The sequence below is a fragment of the Gallus gallus genome, chromosome 4 (assembly GCF_016699485.2).
Source record: "Gallus gallus isolate bGalGal1 chromosome 4, bGalGal1.mat.broiler.GRCg7b, whole genome shotgun sequence".
NCBI classification, from domain to species: Eukaryota; Metazoa; Chordata; class Aves; order Galliformes; family Phasianidae; genus Gallus; species Gallus gallus.
The window spans coordinates 81,558,321-81,580,189 of record NC_052535.1 but is presented as its reverse complement, the minus strand read 5'-3'; the positions used below and the strand labels follow the sequence as shown (position 1 = coordinate 81,580,189).

The following is a 21,869-nucleotide window of genomic DNA, read 5'->3' as shown; positions in this document are numbered from 1 at the left end:
ACTGGCAGGATAATATAAAAGGAAACCAAAGTTTTGGTGGAGCATAAAAAAATATTCTACTTTATATAGGTATGTCTTAATGAATTTTTTTATGCTAATAATCATGTTTTTTACTCAGAATGAGGGTTGTCTTGTACTTTTAAAAGCCATTCAGAATCTAGTTATGAAGCAGAAAAAGTTGAAGTCAGCCTGGCCTAAATCACATTTGAGAGCCAGAACACAGTCCTGTAATTCCACATGGAAAGTCTTAGCACTAAGAAAGCCTCAGCCAGGGTGAACCTAAGTGTTACTGATCATGTCATGCCTGAACCTCAGGAGATCACCATGGGCAGGGCAGTATCTCTATCAGGGATCCTGAAGGCAGTGTGAGCTTGGTTCAAAGGGACTCCAATCCTATTTGCTCCACGAAGTTTGGTGATTAAGAGATCGTATGAGGAAAGTCCTTGGATTTGACTCTGTCACATCCTAACTGGAGAGGGGCTAATAAAACGTGTTCTCTGATTCCAGGGTTAACGACAGGGGGGAGAGGATCCCTCCTCACTTTAATGCTGCATCCTGCATCATTTTTCCTGGAGTCAAGCTCTTTTATCAGGGGACATATTAAATAGTGCCTCAGGCTCTTGTTTTCCTTTTGGTTTCTTTTCATTGGAAGCATGTAGGAGCTCTAAGCATGTTTATCCTGGGTTTAGGGATAAAAGTGACACATTTATACTGGGATTTGTGCTGCCTCTTTGCTTAGAAAATGTGCTTAGTAATAAATTTAGCCAGCAGAGTTCTGATAGATCACCGGTGTACACTGCTTGCTCACTTTTTGCAGAAGTTGTTGCTGTATGAGATGATGACTTTTTGGCAAGGTGCTTAAAATCACAAGGAATGCTTCCCTGGGATATCTCTTTTCCTTATAGTAACAAAAACATACAGTGCCTCTTCAGAATGGATGTCAGCCATTACCTGATATTCTGGCTCAGCATGGTATTCCTCAGTACCTGAGGAATGCAGGGTATGTGCTTCCCACTTGCCTTCAAGAAATGCTGGGGTAGGGGTTCGTATGCTTCCAGTGACCCCAGTAACACTGAAACCAGTTCTTGGATCTCCAGTGCTTGATATATGATGTATGTTTGCTTGAAGTAGATGTTTTTTTAGTTGTATATATAAAAAGACACCAACTTTACTCATACCTAATCATCGGTAAGGGAAGATAACTGGAGCTCAATGAGAAATGATTCGTGTTTTCAATTTTTGTGTACAACAAATGTTTATTTTATATTCATGAATTTGGAAAAACAAACAGAGCACATTCTATTGTAACAACATACATTTTCTTAAAATACTGGATGTTTCGCTTACATTTCAATGGTACCCAAAGGAGCATTCAGTCAGTACCTTGGTCTAGTTGTGCCTGCATCTACATAGATGTGCCAGCCTCCTAACACTGTAAACCTTCCATTTTGCAAGTAGTATTATTCACACATTTAAGTGCACACAAGAATCTTTCAACCAAGACCATTTTTAAGAAAAAAACTATGTTATAATGGTTAATTAAATAACGTTCTAGATAAGGACACAGTCACAAAGCCAAGTAAATGGTATATAAATCAATCCTTTTATGTCTAAATAGGATTTGAGAGGATGGAGCCCCTACTGTCCTGTCAAGATTTAACAAGATCAGCATCCCTGTTTAGCTCTACTACTTCACACCTCCTTGTACAGACTTGTTTACACCGTTGTGCTAGGATGGGAAACACAATCATCCAAATCATTTTGTTTTTATATAAAAATATTTTCACCATTTCCTCACTAGCAACAGCATCTCCCACTGGGGAGAAAACTGTATTTAAAGAAAGAAAAAGGCACATTAAAAGATCAGATCAACTAGTAAAACAAGGGAGATGTTGATGGTAATGTACTCATTTTGCAGCCCTCAGTGTGGGGAACATGACTTTCAGTGATCCTCTGGATTGGACTCTGTTGATTAAAGAAGGAGTAGATTTTCTGATTTAGAAAATAAGTTACTTAGTGAAGATTTAGCTCTGAACTTTATATGAAATTGTCAACACAAAGCTAACTATAACTGTATATTATACATTATCTTCCCTGCTGTTAAGAACAAAATTAAGCTAGGAAAATCAGTCTGAAGTTTATATACTGAAGGAACATTTAATGATGATGTTTATATATAGTTTTATTACTTCGAATACATTGCAAGCATCAAATGAAAAAAAAAATAAGACAGTTGTGCAAGGATATTTTTGTATCCTAACATAAATCATTTTTGGTGCAATCACCACCTTTGTTCATTTAACAAAGGTAATTAAACAATGGTAATTAAAACCAGAGACTTTGTACCAGATGCTGGACTTAGTTTTATTTTCTGACTGCTCATCTGGTGTCTGTGACAGCAATAACCATACTTCATTAAAGTATGTGTTGTCAATCTCTCCAAATCAAGTCTGACACACAGTATTGTGACAGTCACTGTCAGTTAAGATAGAGATGTCTCTACACTTAACAGTAAGCTACTTAGGCTTGCAAGCTAAAGCTTTTAAAGCCCAAAAGGCACAAGTCCTTATTATTTTGTTTCACATTCCTTTCTGTGTTATCTTCAAAGCAGTAAGGCAAGTTATAGCTGAAACATTGTGTGGATTTTTGAAGGGCCATTAGTCACCTTTTTCACCTGTCTTGCTGTCAGCATAGTCATCATTTCCACACATGCTGAAGAAAAGCACTATATTTGTTCATAAGTTAGTTGAGTGTTTCTGACTACAGGCAGGCAGTGAGAGCACACCTGTTTCCATGTCAGTGTGGCTGTTCTTGTCTTGCTGAGCAATACGCAGGAAATTCTGCTACAGAGACCTTTTGTGAAGATAATTACATTCTTCTGTGCTATTACAGAAGACCTGTCAATTCTGTTGGCTATTATGAATAGACAAGGTTCAGCATCTATCTACCAGAGAGTAACTCTGCCATGGAGTAACTATTATAGAATCATAGAATGGCTTGGGTTGGAAGGGATCTTAACCATCATCTATTTCAACCCCTTGCTGTGGGCTGGTTACCCTCCACCGGATCAGGCTGCCCAGAACCCCACCTAATTTGGCCTTAAGCACCTCCAGGGATGGGGCAGCCACAACCTCTCTGGGCAGCCTGTGCCAGTCCCTCACCAACATCCGAGTAAAAAAATTCTACCTAATATCTAATCTAAATTTCACCTCTGTTAGTTTAAAACCATTCCTCCTTGTCTTATCACTATCTGCCCATGGGAAAGTCAGTCCCTTTCACGTTTATAAGCTCCCTTCAAGTACTGTAAGGTCACAATGAAGTCTCCCCAGAGCCTTCTCTTCTCCAAGGTGAACAAGTCTAACTCCCTCAACCTTTCTTCATAAGAGAGGTGCTTCAGCCCTCTAAGCATCCTCACGGTCCTCCTCTGGACCTGTTCCAACAGCTCCATGCTGTCCTTTTAGAAAATAATTGGAAGGCAATTCTTTACCTTGTGAAATCTTCCTAGTAAAGAACTGGCTGGAAGTCCAAGCCAGGAGAGTGGTGGTGAATTGAGTTAAATCCAGCTGGTGACTGGTCATGAGTGGTGTTCCCCAGAGGTCGGCAATGGGGCCTGATGAGGGGATTGCGTGCACCCTCAGTAAGTTTGTAGATGACACCAAGTTGGGAGGAAGCGGCAATCTGCCTCGGGGTTGGAAGGCCCTTCAGAGGGATCTAAACAGGCTGGATCGCTGGGCTGAGGCCAGTGGGATGAAGTTCAACAAGACCAAGTGCTGGGTCCTCCACTTTGGCCATAACAACCCCAGGCGACATTACAGGCTTGGAGCAGAGTGGCTGGAAGACTGTGTGGAGGAAAATGACTTGGGGTTGTTGGTTGACTCTTGGCTGAGCATGAGCCAGTAGTGTGCCCAGGTGGCCAAGAAGGTCAATGGCATCCTGGCTTGTACCAGAAACAGCATTGCCAGCAAGAGTAGGGAGGAATCTGTCCTCATGTACTCAGCTCTGGTAAGGTTGAGTACTCGAGTATGGTGCTCAGTACGGGGGCTTCCCCTGCAAGAGAGACATTGAGGCCCTGAAGTGTGTCCGGAGAAGGACAGCAAAACTGTGAGGGGTCTGGAGCACAAGTCTTACGAGAATTCATGTTGGTAGAAATCAGCTTGGGATGGACTTACTTAGAAAGAAAATAACAGCCCAAGGAAGTGACAGAGGCAGGAGTGGAAGAGCAGGTTCCTTTATTTTTCTAGTGAGGGTTTTCTCTTGGCCTGTTTTTTTAACCCCCAAAGCCTCCACTCTAGTATGTAGTGAATGTCTGAGCGGAGCAGGAGACACTATGAAAGCTTCCTAGACAAGATAAAAATTAGAGGAAATACTGAAGTTAAACCATCAAGCCACAGTTTTACACAGTAGGTTTTTCTTACAGAGAAGCCAGCAGCAACTTGTAGGATATGTATGTGCTGCTCTGGGGAAAAATACTGGAAGGAACGAATGATTAGTGCTGAGTGACAGGTTCAGTTCCATGTTAGGCTTCCTCTGCCCAGAGATAGACATGGAAATGAGTAAATGCCCTATTCTGAGAACTTGTCACACGTGCCACGTTCTGTCTGGATGGCGCAGCTTCCCGTAGGGTAGAAAACTGCAACTAACGTACAAAACCATACACAGTTCTGTACTTTGGACGCTCCATTCTGGGCAGAACGCCTCAGCACCGCCTCAGCTCCGTTCGAAAGAGCGCCGGCAGTTTGCGCCTGCGCACTGCGCTCCTCCGCTGGAGGCGAGGCGGCTCGGGAAGGAGGAAGAACTACCACTCCCGACATGCCCCGCGCGGCCCGCTCCGTACGGCCGCAGAGAGCCGGCGGCGCGCGGAGCACGCCGGGAGCTGTAGTTCTTCGGCGCTGGGTATTGTCTCTCCCCTTTCTCTGTCCGGGAACCCGACCGCCACCCCTGCCGGGTGAGTGCGCTGAGTGACAGCTTCACGCAGCCAGTGGCCGCCGCGCGGTGTGGCGGAGCCCGGCTCCCGTCTCCTCGGTGACCGGGGGAGCCGGTGCCTCTACGGAGTAGCCGGAGTCCTGGGGGACGGAGGTGAGTGGCTCTGGGCGGGGGGGAACCGCCGCCGCCGCCGCCCGCCTCTCCCCTCCCCCTCAGCGCCCGGGACCCCGCAGGGGCTGCGGCGGGCGGAGGGGGCGACGGACGGGCGCCGTGCGGCGAACGGGGCGGGGAGGGGGGGTGCGGCGGAGGGGGAGGGTCCCGTTATCGCTCGCTGCTTCGAACCGTCCCTGCGGGCTCAGGTGCTGCTCCGCCCCTCCGGGACCGTTGCTCGGGTCCTCGAGCGGCCTCCGCGGGGCGGCGGGGCCCGGCCGGGGGCTGAGGGCAGCACCTGGAGCGCGCGGCGGCACGGGGTTCGCGCGGCGCCCCGCTGGGATCCGCCTCGAGGCGAAGTGCCCTGAGGCAAAGTTGTGCCGGGCGTTCTGTGGCGGAGCGCAGCTGCCTCAGGCTGGAGCACAGCGCTTCCCACCGCTTCTGGAACGTGTTTTGTTGAAAAGAATGAAGGATAAGAAGCTCGGCTACCGACGGCAGCTTTTTGCCTCCTTACATACAACAAATAAATTAATCTGGATTGTAAATACGCGGCTGTACGTACAATAGCTTTAGAAAACTTTGTCCTTGGTCGCGTGAATGTTGTCAAACAGAGCAGCAAATGTTCCATTGTGTTCTTTATGCTTTGTACACTGCAGAGAGTTTCTACGAACAAATATTTCGTACCCCGCTGCCTGTACAGGAGACATAATGGTGTGTGTTTGATCAAATCTGCAACGCTGGTGATTTTGCTTTATTAAAACACCGTCCCACCCAAGTTCCCGCACGACTGGTAGCCGTCTTCCACAGCTTGTCCTGTTACATTTCTTGTGTAACTTGTCTATAAGCACCTGCCCCCATTTTAATAGTGAGTGGCATTCAAATGGTATAACTCCATTTGATCTTTGCGGTGGCATCGTTTGTCAAAGTCAGCTCTGCCCTAATGAGTGGCAGTGAGTGGAGGAAGGTGCTGAGGACTCTTTTGCATTACTTTAGGACTTGTGCAGCCTCCCTTCTCTGTTTCTGCTTTCCACATTTTATCCTCCAGCAGCCTTCCCACTGAAAAACAGAATGGAGCCAACCAGTTCTCTGCCTTTCCAAAACCCCTGACCACAGAGAGCGTATTAACGTGGGTACCATGGTGCTGAGTATCAGCTCATTGCCAAGGGCTTTCCCAGATGGGTTGGTGGTCAGCAGTGTTGTCTCACTGCCACACATTCCCTCATGCCTCTGCTTTCACGTGCCCTCTGTTAAGGTTAAGGTCTAACCTAGGAGTGTATCTCCTCTTTCTGTTTGCACTTTCTGTTGCTATGAGTTAAGAAGAGCAGGAAGCAAACTGCCTCTCTGCTTTGAAAATAAGCAAATAAGTCCTGCTTTCTCTGTGGTAGAGGGTTTCAGAAATGACACGAAAAACTAGCGTGGGTATGTAAAAACATGGCATAAAGAAATGCTACATTTGTGGGATAAAGTATAACTCAACCATAGTTGGTATTTTTGGTGTTTTCTACCTGGAAAATAACTTACTGAAATGGAAGACTGGAGTGATGCTGGCAGAAAGCTCAGATGTTTCTTTTTGTTGTGTACTGTTGTGATAAAGATGAGGTATATGGGCAGATTATGTCATTTTACATACGTGAACAACTCTTAATTGGTATGGGTTGGTGTTTGTGTCTGAAATGTCCTTTGAAATCTCTTATAGTTACTAAACTCTGTTTCTTCTGTGTTGGTTTGGTGCAAACTTTGCTAAACTTTCTCAAATCATAGTAGTAGTTTTGTTTTCAGTGCTTTTCAAATGATAGCAGTCATTCTGTACATTCAGTGTTCCACAAAGCTGTGTTATTTGATTAACATTTAGTTATTGTGTATTACAGGTTATTCTGCTTTTTTGGGGGCCTATTTCTCATTTAAAATGCATGTATCTTCCTGGCTGATATTTGCTAATGTATTTTGCCATTGTACAGACTTCCTTTTCTTCTTTAAGAAGACTTTATCATCCTTAGCAGTAGAAGAAGGTCAAAGTAAGCCTGGCCATGTGTTGTGTCATGGTGTAAACCGTTTTTTCTGACCTACTGTATTTGACTGAATCACAGAATGTAGCTATGCTATCAAATTAATAAAATTCAGTGCCATTATTATGAGAAGTAATTACAGCAGTGTATTGCTGATAGGCTTGTTAAGATTCAGTGTTTGTTTTGTACTGAAAACCAACAGCTCAGACCATTTTATCTTTGGTTACTCGTGATAGTTATCACAGGTTATGTCATTCACTACCAATTGCATGTTTTAGTAAACACGCAGATATACAAAGCTCTCTGTCAACTGTCAAGGCCAGGAAAATGACTCTGTTTCACTGGATACACTACACATTTTGTGAGTTATTCCAGTAAAAGAGTACTCAGATGATGTTGCTTTGAAACTGTGGAAATCTGCCATTTTATGCCATACCTCCTTAGCACCAGGTTTTAAGTCTGTGAAGAACTAAAAAGAAAGCTTAGGCAATGAGATAATTAGATAATTTGGGTTTGAAATCAGGCTGTATGATGCGTATGATTTTCTAACTCCTTTGTTGCTAGTCTCTCTTAGAATCTGGTTATGAAGAACATTAGTTTTGTCATTTCTCCATTTGCCTGTCATGCCACTGTTGTAGCAGAGCATATTTCAGTGCCGTGGGTTCTTGCAGAAGAATCACATTTGTCCTGAAGTTTCCTAGATAAATCCAGTGAGCTGCTATTTCTCATGGATGTAATAGGCACAAATATGTAATACACAATAATGTTCAGCTACTGAGGTAAGGAGATGATGGCTTTTCCAGTGATGTAACACAATCTTTCAATGCTTTTTAGTGTATGTGTGTGTATATATAGATATCTGTATATATTAGGAGTGAAAAGTCCTTTAATGTTGAATTCTTAACTTTACAGACGCAAAATCACACAGTTAAATTTGTAGTTGTTGCCAGCTCTGGAACATCATCGTTAGAGAAAAGTAATGTAATATAAGCAGCCTCCTGTTTTGTTCTTACAACAATCATAGACTGTGGAATGATCTTCCCTTATCAGCATGTTTCAGCTGGAATAAATGCCTGATGTTTAAGGGGCACAGGTTAGGAGGGCAGACAGACTGACTTGTGAGAAGAGTGAAATGAAGTCCTCACATAGCAAGTGCAGGACTAACTACATTGTCTTTGTTTTAGTTATATTTAGAATACTTTTTTATTCATTAGAAAGACAGATGAAAATCAGTTTTTCTCCAGTCAGTTGCTTCAGTATTACAAGACTGATTTTTTTTTTGTTGCAGCTCCTGCTTTTTATTACAGTTTTGATCAGATTATCTACAATCTAATTCTCTTTTAATTGTTTCCTTTCCTCTTCAGACCAGTACCACACATCCAGGTGCCAGAAATTACAGTGCTTTCTGTTAACCAGTGTAGCTGCCCAGCGCTGGGGTGTACCCAAGGGAAACATGAGGGTATTTTCCAGACAATCAGGAACAGAGATTTTCATTGAAAGATGAATGAGAACATGTTTATATTCATGCTTCTTGCTAGCTGATATACATTTATGGCTGGGCATTTGTTATTATCATTGGTTATTTTTGTTGTTGTTGAAGAAATCTGTCTTGCAAAGGTGCACTGGTGTTGAATGATTACACTCAGAATGTACCAGACCTAACTGCAGGCAGCTGAATGAACAGTGGTCTCCGAGGTCCAAAGTTTTGCCTCAACAGGAAAAGGTGGACCTATTTTTTAAGACATGAGACTGGATGTGAGTTGACAGGGCTCTCCTAATGTTTGAGTCTGCTTAAATGTTTCCAAAGCATTTCTAATGTTATGATTTCTGTCTGAAGGTTAAGTGTGAAGTTTCATTACCTTTTAAAGCTAAGCTATTTTCTTATATTATAGAGGAACTATGGTCATTGAAACTGGATAATTGGTGTATTATAACAGTTTGCAGGAACCATGCTACATTAAGAATTGCAGCAGCAACATGGAGAATGTAAAAAAAACGAATGTGCCTGTGTTTAAAAACAAAACCAAACAAACCTAAATCTCCAAAGTAAAACCAAATCTCTTAGTGCAGCCTTTCTGAAACAGTGGGACTTACCCAAGTGTGATTTGGACAACACACTGAGATTTCAGCATCACCACCAAAATTCAATGAAAACTACTATTGCTGTTCATATAAAGCTGCTTTACCTTACTTTCAAATCTACTCCTGACTAGATTAATACTGGCAAATTGTGGAACTCCTTCTTTGTTCTTCTTTCTTCTGGAAGTTTTTATCTGAACTGAAATGTATGCATATTGGAATGACCGAAAGGCCATTTTTATAGTGTTCGCTTTCTAAGAAGTTAGATTTGAGTTCATTTTTTGACTTTGAGCCCCTTTGTTCCGATACATGATTGAATGTCTGTTTGTTGCTCTGTATGTCAATGAAATGCGTGTGCAAAAGTTGAAGTCTGAGATGCTCATTTTAAGTTGCCTTTACAATCAGTCAGGCAACTCTAGGGGTAATTTACTGAACCTCTACTAGATGGGTGCATTTGGTGCTTGTTTCTGTACATTGAATATAAAGGAAGAGTGGGCAGTACCTGGGCAGAAATAATTTTAAGATGCCTGGGAAAGGGCAGAATTTTCATTTTACTGTGAAATTTGGTGGTATCACAATGGTGTGCTAAACCAGAAGTTAACTGAATAGTGGGTAAAATAATGGGATCTCGGCGAAGATGTGATGTGACACAGTGTAAAAACACTGGGCTGTACAGCAGGAGTCTTAGATCCTCTTCTTAGCTTTGCCATTAAATTACTTTGTCATTTTGGACAGCCACTTTATTTGTATTTGCTACCGCTTTATCATTAGTAAAATGTCAACTGTGATGCCCATTCTTTTCAAGCTTTTGAATGCTGTGTTAATTCTCTTGCAATAGTTTTTGTTAGAATCCACTGATTTCTGAATAGTAAGGGGAATGCTGGATACTGAAAAAAGAATGAAGTGAGATTAAAAATGTCTTTTTTTCCTTTCTTTCTTTAGAGCTTCGTCAGATGAAGGACTGATACTGTGAAACATGGCAAAACCTTGGACTAATTAAAAGTTTTCCTGTTTGAGGAAAAAGAGCCAACAACATGTATAGACCTGGGGAGACGGTCAAGCGTCGACTCAATATGCATGCCCCTCCTCGAATAAGGAGTGTGGAAGTTGCTAGAGGAAGAGCAGGTTATGGGTTTACCCTTTCTGGACAAGCTCCTTGTATTCTCAGTTGTGTTATGAAGGGAAGCCCTGCAGATTATGTTGGACTTAAAGCAGGAGATCAGATATTTGCCATTAATGAAATTAATGTGAAAAAGGCATCTCATGAAGATGTAGTGAAACTTATAGGAAAATGTTCTGGAGTTCTCCACATGGTCATTGCTGAAGGGATTAGTCATATAGATTCATGTTCAAGTGATGAAGAAGTTGGCTTTTATGATGGAAAGGGATGGCTGAAGCCCAAACCTGACTCTAAAGCTCTAGGTATAAACAGAGCGGAGAAAGTTGTTGAAGAAATGCAGTCTGGTGGCATTTTCAACATGATCTTTGAAAGTCCTAACCTATGTGCTGGTAACACAGATAATTGTGCTCCAAAACAGAGATCGTTTTCAGATTCTGCTGCTATTAAATTTGAAACTGGAAATGAAAGTCTGAGCAACCCAAACCTACTGTCAAAGGACGAAATATCCAAAGTTCTGAATGATGACTCGGTTTTTAGAGTTGGGTTGGAGAGTGCAGAGGACTTTGGATTAGATGCAAGCATTTTGAATGTTGCCATGATTGTAGGTTACCTAGGCTCAATTGAACTTCCTTCAACAACCTCGAATTTGGAAAATGAGAGCCTGCAGGCTATTCGTGGATGCATGAGACGTCTGCGGGCAGAACAGAAAATCCATTCATTAGTGATGATGAAGATAATGCATGACTGTATTCAGCTATGCAGTGACAAATCAGGTGTAGTGGCAGAATATCCTGCAGAGAAACTGGCATTCAGTGCTGTTTGCCCAGATGACAGAAGGTTCTTTGGACTAGTTACAATGCAGACAAATGATGATGCAAGCTTGGCTCAGGAAGATGAAGGGGTTCTGAGGACATCTTGCCATGTTTTTATGGTGGATCCTGAATTATTTCATCACAAAATTCACCAGGGCATAGCAAGACGTTTTGGACTGGAATGTACAGCGGATCCAGACACAAATGGCTGTTTAGAGTTTCCAACATCATCTTTGCCTGTTCTTCAGTTTATTTCTGTCCTGTATAGGGATATGGGGGAACTGATTGAGGGAATGCGTGCAAGGGCGTTTCTTGATGGTGATGCAGATGTTCATCAGAATAATAGTACAAGCAGCAACAGTGACAGTGGAATTGGAAACTTTAATCAAGAAGAAAAAAATAATAGAGTCCTGGTGGTTGATTTAGGGAGCAATCCGAGTAAACATATTCCTAGCAGTATATGGGAAAATCCAGTCGGAAGGGGACAAAATCAGTCTGCTGCACACTGGAATGGCTTCTGTCATGAACAAGAAGGAAACATTCCTTTAGAAGTGATTCAGAACGACAAGTCCCAAAATCTAAACAAGCACTTAAGTCCTTCCGCTCGTATTGAAGTTCCACTGGTTTCCTCTCGAAATTCAGTGCCCCCATCAAAGAAAAGCGCTGCAGGCGTAGGCAATCAGAGGTGGTTGCCTGTACATGTTTTACAAGAGTGGCAGCATGGAAATGCTAGTGACCAGGAGTCTTACACTGATTCTACGGATGGCTGGTCAAGCGTTAACTGTGGTACTCTTCCCCCTCCAATGAGTAAGATTCCAGCTGACAGATACAGAGTCGATGGCAGCTTTGGTCAGCCGCAGTTAAAATCTCATAAGAATGAATGGTCTAAGAAGATGTTTTGCATGCAAAACAAGTTTGGCCTTCCGCACAGTGTTAGGAAGTCTAAAGAAGATAAAAAGGTAAGGAAGTTTTGGTGTTGGCTCCTAGAAAAACCCCCAGAAACCACCCCAACCCAACAACCTATGTTATTTTAACTCCATGATACCTGCATGTTAAAATTTACATGTGTAGTATTAGCATTTACAACATTTCAGATGAAGAAAATGTGGATTATTAACATATACAGCCTTTCAGACGAAGAAAATATGATGGCTTTCTCCTTTGCAGAGGTTTTTCATATTCCTGTATAATTGTGTGCAGCTCTGGAATTGTACTTCTGCTGGAAGTGTTGTCTGTCAGAGCTTTCTCACATTGCTTCATGTCTTCATTGTTTCCAAATGTTGTAGTGGCACTGCAACGAAAGGAGACATGACATTCTGGCAACTGCAGTTCTTTCTGACCTCCAGCAGCAAAAGAATGGAAACAGTCTGGATCTTCAGTCTGGTTCCTTCTTTTTAGAAGGCTGGCCTGCAAATGTCATTATTTTAGTGATATCTGTTTTTATACATTTGTAGTCTGATCATTAGTCAAAAACATGTTATGAACTGTTAACTTGAGTGAAATAAGACAATTTTATTATCATAAAAGTTAATTTCAGCAAAGCTCTCAATAGAAGCAGTGTTAAACCTACATTAAAGTATAGCTGTTAATCTTAGCATCCATTGCTAGACCACACATCTAATGTACTGTCAGTAAGCCGTGATTCAGGTTTTATTCCAAATTGCTCCTTCATCTGCTTCTTTTGTTACCATTGATTTTCTGTAAACCAAAGCAAGAAGAGTTAAAAAGAAATGTATGGAAGGAGTATCCACTATTGTTATATACTGCTCCCTTTGCCACATACGCGTTTTCCTGTTAAGGGAAATCATCTCAGGGGGTCTTTGTTGATAACTGGGATTATCAGACTGCAGCTACAGTTTCTGCTCCATATGTCACAGGATGCTGTTGAAATTCCTTGAAGGTCTCTGCTACATCTTTGTGTCTGCAATGTTGTCCGTGATTGTAATAGAGTTTGGACTTTTTCACAGGTTTAAAACCCAACAGTTTTATTTTTGAAGTGCATTGCATGGAATATACTAATAAGAATTACAGTGAAAATTTTGCACGGGTAGTGTGGTTGGTTTGAGGCTGGACTTGATGATCTTTAAGGTCTTTTCCAACCTGAGCGATTCTATGATTTTATGTGTGTTTGAACAGTAGTAATACACCTACTATATCATTCACATCAACATATACCACAATACGTATAACAACACAAAACATTACAATTACTCTTCCCTTTTAAGTGCATTTGCTAATAAAATAAGTATCCTGTTCTCTGCTTAATAATAATTTTGCTTGCAAAAGAGACATGTAAAATGTTCCTACATGGCTTTAGCCTTTATTCTTGTAATTAAGGCAACAGAACCTCTTTTGTGTTTTATTTTATTTTTTTCCAGTTCTTTTGAAGACTGTTGAAACAGATGAGGAATGCTCATGAAAGTCTTGCAATTATTTGCAAGCTCTTAGCATTATTCAGAGTAATTCATAGAGATGAAGTAATACTGTGTTTTCATATTATATCTTTGATGAAAATAGTTAGGGGATGTCATATTATGGGTGAACATACCTCTGTACTTCTGTAGGTACTGTGGAAATAGGGAAAGCCCCCAGTTTTCTATATTAGAGCACTAATTTGCTTTCACAATTGAGTGATATTCAGAAATTCAGACTTGCTTTCTTGCTTTGTGTGGAGAGAACAATGCCCGTTCCATAACATCGTGTAGATGGGTTGGTTAGATGCTGTATTGTAGGAAGCTCCCGGGCTTACTGTGACCTCTTAAAGGGGTAAGGACTGATTTTTTTATCACCTTCCAATCATGGAATAAAGTATATAAACTGTCCACCTAGGATTGTATCCATATATTCTACAACTTAGTGGCTGAATCTAATCTGATTCTAACATTTAATTTGTCAGAGCACCCCTTAAATTGCTTCTTTATTATTATTTTTTTCTCATCTATGGCATTAATATTGAAGAGTAATACATCCTGCAAGTGGGAATGTGCGGAAATCACTAGAGGGAGAAAAGGATACCAGAGGTAGAGCTTTTGAGCTGAACTGTGCACATCCATGTTACGCTCTGTCTTCCTTGGAGCTTTCATTACATGCTCTTATTACACACTGGGGAAAGGACACAAGTGCTTGGATGTAACTCTGATCTAGAAGAGCTGCTGTGCAGCTAAACGCTGATGGTCATGGCATGTAATGCAGCAAAATGTGCTCTACTGTACAGTGCCAGTGGGAATGAGAAGGGCATAAACTCCTGATTTTATAGCTGCACCTATAAAATATTTGTGAATTGTACAAAGCACAGGTGTAGATGTGAGAACGCTCTATCTATCAACTTTACACTTGCAGTACTGGATGTGGGAAGTACCTCTTGTGGGTAGGAAATATATATGGCATTTTAGATTTGTTTTCTGAGCTTCATTTTTCCTTTAGTGTTGTAGCTCCTTAGTGATGATTTTTTTTCACTTTATGAATTAGAATTGAAATTCATTTTGTAATAATTGGCAAAATCACGTGTTTTTTTTACATTACTCTTCTTTGCATTGCCACTAAGCATTTTAAATTTTAATATAATTAGAAGTTAAAAGTAATTAAAATTGTCTAATTTGATTAAGTGATATTGGATAGCTTGGGTTTTTCTTTTTTTTTTTTTTTTTTTCCTTTTGCTTTAAAATGTTATTGGAAGAATTATTCTTTTTGAACTTGTATGCATTCACAATGACTGTATTTTTTTGTCTTTTGATCCTTATTATATGGGGAGGAGGAGAAATGTGAGTTCATCCGGGAAATACTGGTTCTATTCTACCTCTTCTGACTTAGATTTACTGAAAGGTGTATTTGGCCCTGTGCACTCGTACAGTTGTTTCCTGCACTGAACTCCATGTTTCCTGAGTTCCTGAAAAGTTTCACTTGAACAGCTTTCTACTGAAGCATCTAATGAGACTTTTTAGGAGGCTGTCCTTGACTCTTTGTTAAAAACAAGAAGTGGGAGGCTGTGAGTTTCAGCATGACTAAGGAAGATTTCTGGTTGTTAGAAGCTTCTGAATTGCTGCAGGACTGATACTGGATAGGGGTGTGTGGTTTAATGAGGTCTCTGAGACTAGCAGATGGTTTCAGTGGGAATAGAGTAATTCTTGCTCTTTTGTTTGTTACTCCTTTGCTATTGCCTTGTTATTTCCACCTTCAGCATCCCACCTACTGATCCTTTTGCATAATTTTGGGTTACAAAAAAGCAAAGAACCGTAAGAAATATGAAAACATCAGGGGATGTTAGGATTGGCAAGGGACTTGAGGAATTGCTGAACAAGGAAGCCTTCTTTTCCCTCTGGACTAAATTAATCTAATACATTTGATTTTGTTCAACTCTCACTCTGATTTCAGGCTAGGGCCTGGCCAAAAATATGTCCAATCGTCACTGTTTTAAATTAAGTCTTACAGGGAAAATAGTCATTTTTCTACTGGAGAGCTTTAGAACAGTCAGATTACACTCTGAGTTTTCTTTCCACAAGGACAGTAACTTAGGTGCTGACCTGGTTGGTTTTAATGTTGTGGAGGCATACATAACATTTAAGATCACAGGTGGCTTTAAAACTGGAGCTTAATAACTGGTATTTGGGTATGAGTTCTGTTCCAAGTGAGTATGGCAAATCTACTGCAGCATTTTAAAATGTTGAGTATTGCTTTTTAGATACCTTCTTCTGCTTTGCATTTGTTACAAGACTTTTACCTTGACCACATTATAGTTTCTACTCACGAAGAGAGTGGATTTGTGAATGGATGGCATCTGTAGATCTTAGTGGAGGAAAAAATAGATAAACTCATTGTATGATGCTCACTGAACAATATTAAAATTCTTTTTTTAAACCAAAACTGCTTTGTGACCTTCATGATTTCAGTTACTGAAAATATTGTAAAAATGTAGCAGACAGATAAATGACACTGTGGGGTTTCCTAATGCCTATTTGCTTGTTTAGTGTATATTCTGGGTTACTTGTATATATATGTTTTGATCAGAAGTTTAACTGTAACTACTTTAGAGCTGGTCTTCATTTTCAAAGCAAGTATTATTTAAAAAGATTCTTTGTTAAGAATGGATTTCTCTTTTTGGTGAAAATTTTTAATTTGCTTCAAATGCAAGAACTGCAGTTTTTATTGTTGGTAACTGGGTGGTGAACCAACTGAAAGGCAGATATTTTAGATGCAGAGACAATGTTGGCAAAGCTATGTGGTTCCCATATTTGTTTTTTTGTTGTATAATTACATGTTTTTTTTTCCCTTTCCTCTACAATTCTGTTTGCTCACTAGTTTAAATTGTTCCGTCCCAGCTGTTTATAAAGCAGAATTAATGGCAGCTGGATTGCTATTCTCGTGCAGTACAATTTAATGTTAACATTTGGAATTGCAGGCTTTGATCTCATTTGAGATGTACTTCTATACCTTAAAGAGAACACAACTGAAATCCCAAACACCAAGCTGGACCTCAGGATGTGCTAATGCAAATTACTCTGCAAAGAGGCATTCATATGAAATAGGACCTCTGATATTTTGCTTGAGAAAATGAGAAGCAATTAAATGTTTAGTCTTTTCATGCAGCTTTTTCATATGCATTATAATCTTTCAAAATAATGACTTTTAATAATGGTCATCTCTAGGATCCTTAAGAGTATATAAAAGTCTGAAATAATGCTTTTCTGTGAAAAGGAAATCATATGAATTCTGGAGAATAAATAGATTTAGAGCAGTGTTTATTTTGTGGAAATCTCATTTCAAATCAAGGGACAGTAAGATATCTAAATATTTCTGAGCTAGTATTGAGTTGCTAAGCCACAGGAGAAGGCAGCAACATGAAAAACAAGAAGAAAACAAGTGGAGAAAAATAATTGGCACAGAATTAATTGAAAATGATGGGAAAAAATGGCTATATTTCAAATTTTAAACACAAAAGTTTTTAATTGTAGGAGGACGGACTGTGGTTCTTTGCGGCTGAGAAGATAGAAAGAAAAGAAGAATGGGAGCCATGAAATAGCAGTTATTCATGGGAGGAGAAATAGATTAATACAGAATAAAGTAACAAAAATAAATATGGAATCCTTAAAACTCACCAGAAGGGTTTGATAGAAACATGAAGAAATTAAGCTTCAAGGGAAAGGCTTCAAAATTAATTCCATCAATAAAATAGCCATTAAGACATCAATAAATTTGCAGGTTAGGGGCTGCCCTGCTGGAGGTGAGCTCTGCAGAGAAGGACCTGGGTGCCCTGGTGAACAACAGGTTGGCCATGAGCCAGCACTATGCCCTTGTGGCCAAGAAGGCCAGTGGTATTCTTGGTTGTATTAAAAAGGGAGTGGCCAGCAGGTCAAGGGAGGTGATCTTCTCCCTCTGCTCTGACCTGCTGAGGATCACTGTCTTCACTTCTGGTCTCTTCAGTTCAAAAATGACAGGAGAGAGTCCCATGGAAGGCCCCAGGTATGATGGGAGGCCTGGAGCATGTCCCTTATGAGGAAAGTCTGTTCAGCCTGAAGAAGAGAAGGCTGAAAGAAGATCTCATCACTGTTTATGAATATCTGAAGTGTAGAAGTCAAGAGGATGGGGCCAGGCTCTTTTCAGTGGTGCGCAGCAACTGGACAAGGGACAATGGGCACAAACTGGAACACAGGAAGTTCCATACAAACATGAATAAGAACTGTGAGGGTGGCAGAGCACTGGAACAATCTGCCCAGGGAGGTTCTGGAGTCTCCTTCTCTAGAATTATTCAAGACCCACCTTGATGCTTTCCTTTGCAAACTATTATAGAGAACCTGCTTTAGCAGGGGGGTTGACTAAATGATGACCAGAGGTCCCTTCCAGCGCATAGGATTCAGTGATTGAGTGATCAGGTTTTGTGTAACTGTAATGTACATTTTCTTATCTCTGTTGTAAATACATTGTTTAATACCTCTTCATCTATTATTTACCTTTTTCCTAGCCATATGGCATTGGTGGTTAATATTTGTTTTCTAATCAATCGGTAAGAACGTCCATATATATGAAATGAGATGCTCAATATTGAGGGCAGTATCCTATTAATTGTGCCTAATGACCTCTGTGAACCTTTTTTTTTTTTTTTCCTTGAATTTGTTGTTTCTCACAGTCAGTTGTACCTTTGGGATTCCTTATATCACCTGACATGTTCCACAGAGTGGAAAGCACACCATACGGAGTTGTATTTTCCATATAATTTCATTTCCTATCTAATAATATTTGTCAAGAGAAACACTGATTGATCTCCTTTCCTATTTATTTTCTCCTAGTCATTTAATTTTGTTTTAAAGCTCTTTCACCAATAGCACTTTTTCAAATGGAAGTCATCTTAGTCTCTTCCAGTTTTACATAATCTTCCTCTCTTTTCCTACTTTTTTATGGCTATGTATTTGTAAAGCTAATTTCTTGATTTCTTATCCTTTTCTGATGATTCCTCATTTGCCTTTTTTGATGGTTACTGTGCATTGGTCCATAGTTCCTTGATGTTCCTTGCTTTTGTTTATGATAAAGTGGAGCCAGTTCTTATGCATGTGCTTGTAATTTCCTTTATGTTAGCCATTAGTATACTGAGGTCTTTATGCTCCTTTGGAATCTCCTACTGATAAGAGTCCCAGCTCATGTGAGAAACTGTTATCTATACTGAAAAGAACGAGCTTGCTATTTTGTCTGCTTTAATTCCATCAACACGTGTATTTTTGAGAAGGGATTACGGTAGTACTGAAATTTGGATGATCATTGTCCTGCGCCTGGTGTCCTTACTACAGGAGACAAGAAGCAGATTTCCTTTACTTGGATGTCCAGTGTGATGAGATGGCTTCTTTTGTGTCTTCATCTTGTATGAAATCTTACCTCCTTCTTGATTAAATTATGGGCCTAATTGCCCTTCTAAGTGCTGCTGTGATGGTTACGGGGTAGTGAAATGTGTCATTATCAACTGGTTATTAAAGAGGTGTTCTTAAAAATGATTAAATCCATTGACCAGTGATGTTGAGTAATACCAGTTGAACCTTTTGTCACAGTGCTGCCAAAATAAATAAATAAATAATTCATTGCAGGCATTGTGCTGTTACAGCTTGTGGAAAAGCTGTAAAGCTTTGAATGATGCTTGGCCTTTTTAAATTAGCCTGTCTCTGCTCGATCTGATTTTGTGAAGTTCGGTTCCAGTCCCCTGCTGGCAGCAGTGCAGGGCAGCCTGAAAGGTGTTACTCTTTCTATCCCATATTATATGGAGTTTGATATTCTCTGAGTATGCCTACTTTTGCTCCCAGGATTCTCTGCTTTGATCCAGAGGATTGGACCATGGCAAGCTCTATTCCCATTTTCCTCCCAGATTCTTTTATATTATTCAGGGTACTAGAGAGAGATTTGAGCCCAAAATACCCTATTTTTCAATGCCTTCTCAGGCCCCAGAGATCCTCGCTTTAAACATTCTGTAACTCTGCCCTGCCAGTTTTTATGCAGAGTTGTGTTTGATGCTGGAGAGTGGGAAGATGGATGAAGGGGGCTCATAACGTTCTCTGCATCTCTGTGGCATGGGGGCATTCAGCTGACAGCACCCACAGTCAGGAAAGCGGGAGCTTAAGGATGACAGAGGACAGCAGAGGAAGGTGAAGCCTCTACAGAGCAGGATTTGAGACTGATATTGATAACAGAATAATATTTTTATCAGACTCTTTGTTCTGTTGTTCCCCAAGACTTTCAGTTTTATTTGATAGCTTTGCACTGACTGTAAGGGATTACTTTGGCATCTGTGCTTCCCATCACTTTTTGGAAGGGTCTAAATTAGGAACTCTCCTCCTGAAGTCTTAAAACTGCATGTTTTTGTAAAGATGAACTCCTGCTTCAGCTTGATCCTTCTGCTGCTTAATATCTGAGAGTAAACTTGGCATGTTTTGAATATCCGCAGAAGTTTCAAATTATGTGATCTCTGTGCATCTGGGTTTTGCACTAAAATGCTTATTATGCACTTTACCATACAAAGTCAAAGAGTCAAATCTAAAAGCAGAGAGAGTTTTAAAAAGCTTCAATAGCTGGAAATAGGAGTTGGACAGATCCAAATGAGATGATTTAATAGGGACTATAATTAAGCTTTGTGACACACACAATGTAGTAAATGCTGTATTAGCTGAGCTCCTTAAATTGAGGCCTTTGTAGTGGTGGTGTCCTTTTTTCTTTCGCAATAAAATCAATGAGTATCTGCATCCTCCCTTTGTTATGTGCTTTTCAGAGGTATTTAAAGAAACTGTTTGAGCATGTGCACGACCCTTTCCTGGCGCTTGTCTTAAGCGGTCAGGACAGTGGATAGCCTACCTGTTCCACCCGAACAGAAGGAGAAAACTGTATCTAAATGATTACTTATTGGTGACTGTATTTTTGTTTTATAGCTCGTAAACCATTTCATGACATGCAATTATGTTATGATTTTTTTTACTTAAACATTTTTGAAAATGATTTCACTCTCATACATGTGAGTCTTGTGAGATTAACTTTCATTGTGAAACATGCGTTGAATGCATTTGAAAGCATCCTTCATGAGGAGCAGGTTGATGATCAGTCTTGATAGAGTAGCTGTTCTTGTAACGTTTTAAGTTAGCTCCTCTTATAGCACACCTCTCCCTCTCTTCCTGCTCTTCCACCTAACATCCAAAGTCTGTCCTGTAAGATTCATCCCTTTAGTTTCTCCTCCAGGTCACAAATTAAAATGTGTTGTCCTTTAAATGATTAGATTGGCAAGGTCTTGTAACTGGCATTAGCCTTCAAAGTTTTTCTTTCTCCTTTTTTCCACTTTCTGGATTCCTGCTCTGAGCTCTCTATGTGCTGTTGCTCTGAATTGTGAATTCCTAGCACAAACCTCCCATTTCAGCTCCTCTATGCAGGAGCTGCTGATGTCCATTCCTGCTGCTTCCCTCCTGCTCCTCCTAGCTTTAAAACTGAGGTATTGCAGGACAGGATTCTCTTGTTTATATACAGATATTTGGATGAGAAGGCAATATGTGTAGAGAGACACAAAGGCCACGTAGTACAAAATGGAAATTTCAAGTTGTTTGTATGACAATTTGTTAAAAAGTTGGAATATTTTCTAATTGCATTTGATACAATGAGAGTGTGATACAGCTCATTCTGTAGCTGGGATTTTCTTTAAGCTAATTGAAACTGTTTTCTGAAAGTGTTTGGTTTCATTGCATTCTGAATCATTGATAAGGTTTCATCAGCTTGCTTCTGTGTGCTCCCACTCAGATCATGGTATCACATTGAAAACCAAGGTTTCACGTTGCATCTCTTCGGTGCTTCCAACTCTGACAGCTCCTCTGCTTCACAGTCCAGAGTTGGCAGGGTGCAGCATCAGTTGCACTGACAGAACTGGCTGTGGACCTGCCTAGAAACAGGTTTACATCCCTTCATGTGTTACAGAGCTTCATTCTTATCATTTCGTGAGCTACAGAGGGGTCAGAGCTACAGACACTGTTTTGATTTTTTTGAAGATTCATTTAACCTTTTTTAATATTTAAGATTGTAGTAAAGATTTTTAGAACGATAATTTCTTTATGGATAATGGACTGCAAAATTTCCATTAATCAGTCATTGCACTAGCAATCTCTCTTTGAGTAAATACTGTGAATTTCTTTAGCTGAGTTGGCTAATACATTCTAGTTGCAAAGTCTGTTCTCTTTTCAAGTCATTGATGCTTTTATTTCCAGCTCTTCAGAGTGCCATGAAACACATTTGCCAAAATGTTGCTGCTGTTTACATAAGCTACGTGATTTTTTA

The 21,869-nt window shown here is 40.3% G+C and overlaps 1 protein-coding gene across 4 annotated transcripts in view; it reads left to right on the top strand.

Moving 5' to 3' along the window:
* Positions 1-4,934: 4,934 nt before the first annotated feature.
* Positions 4,935-21,869, top strand: part of RGS12 (regulator of G-protein signaling 12) — an 85,341-nt gene continuing 68,406 nt past the window's right edge. For all 4 annotated transcript variants that reach the window (XM_040699315.2, XM_040699314.2, XM_420820.8 and 1 more), the window contains exons 1-2: positions 4,935-5,076; positions 10,101-12,049. In XM_040699315.2, coding sequence (XP_040555249.1) covers positions 10,193-12,049 — 1,857 coding nt within the window. In that variant the 5' untranslated portion in view covers positions 4,935-5,076; positions 10,101-10,192. The remainder of the gene's footprint in view (positions 5,077-10,100; positions 12,050-21,869) is intronic.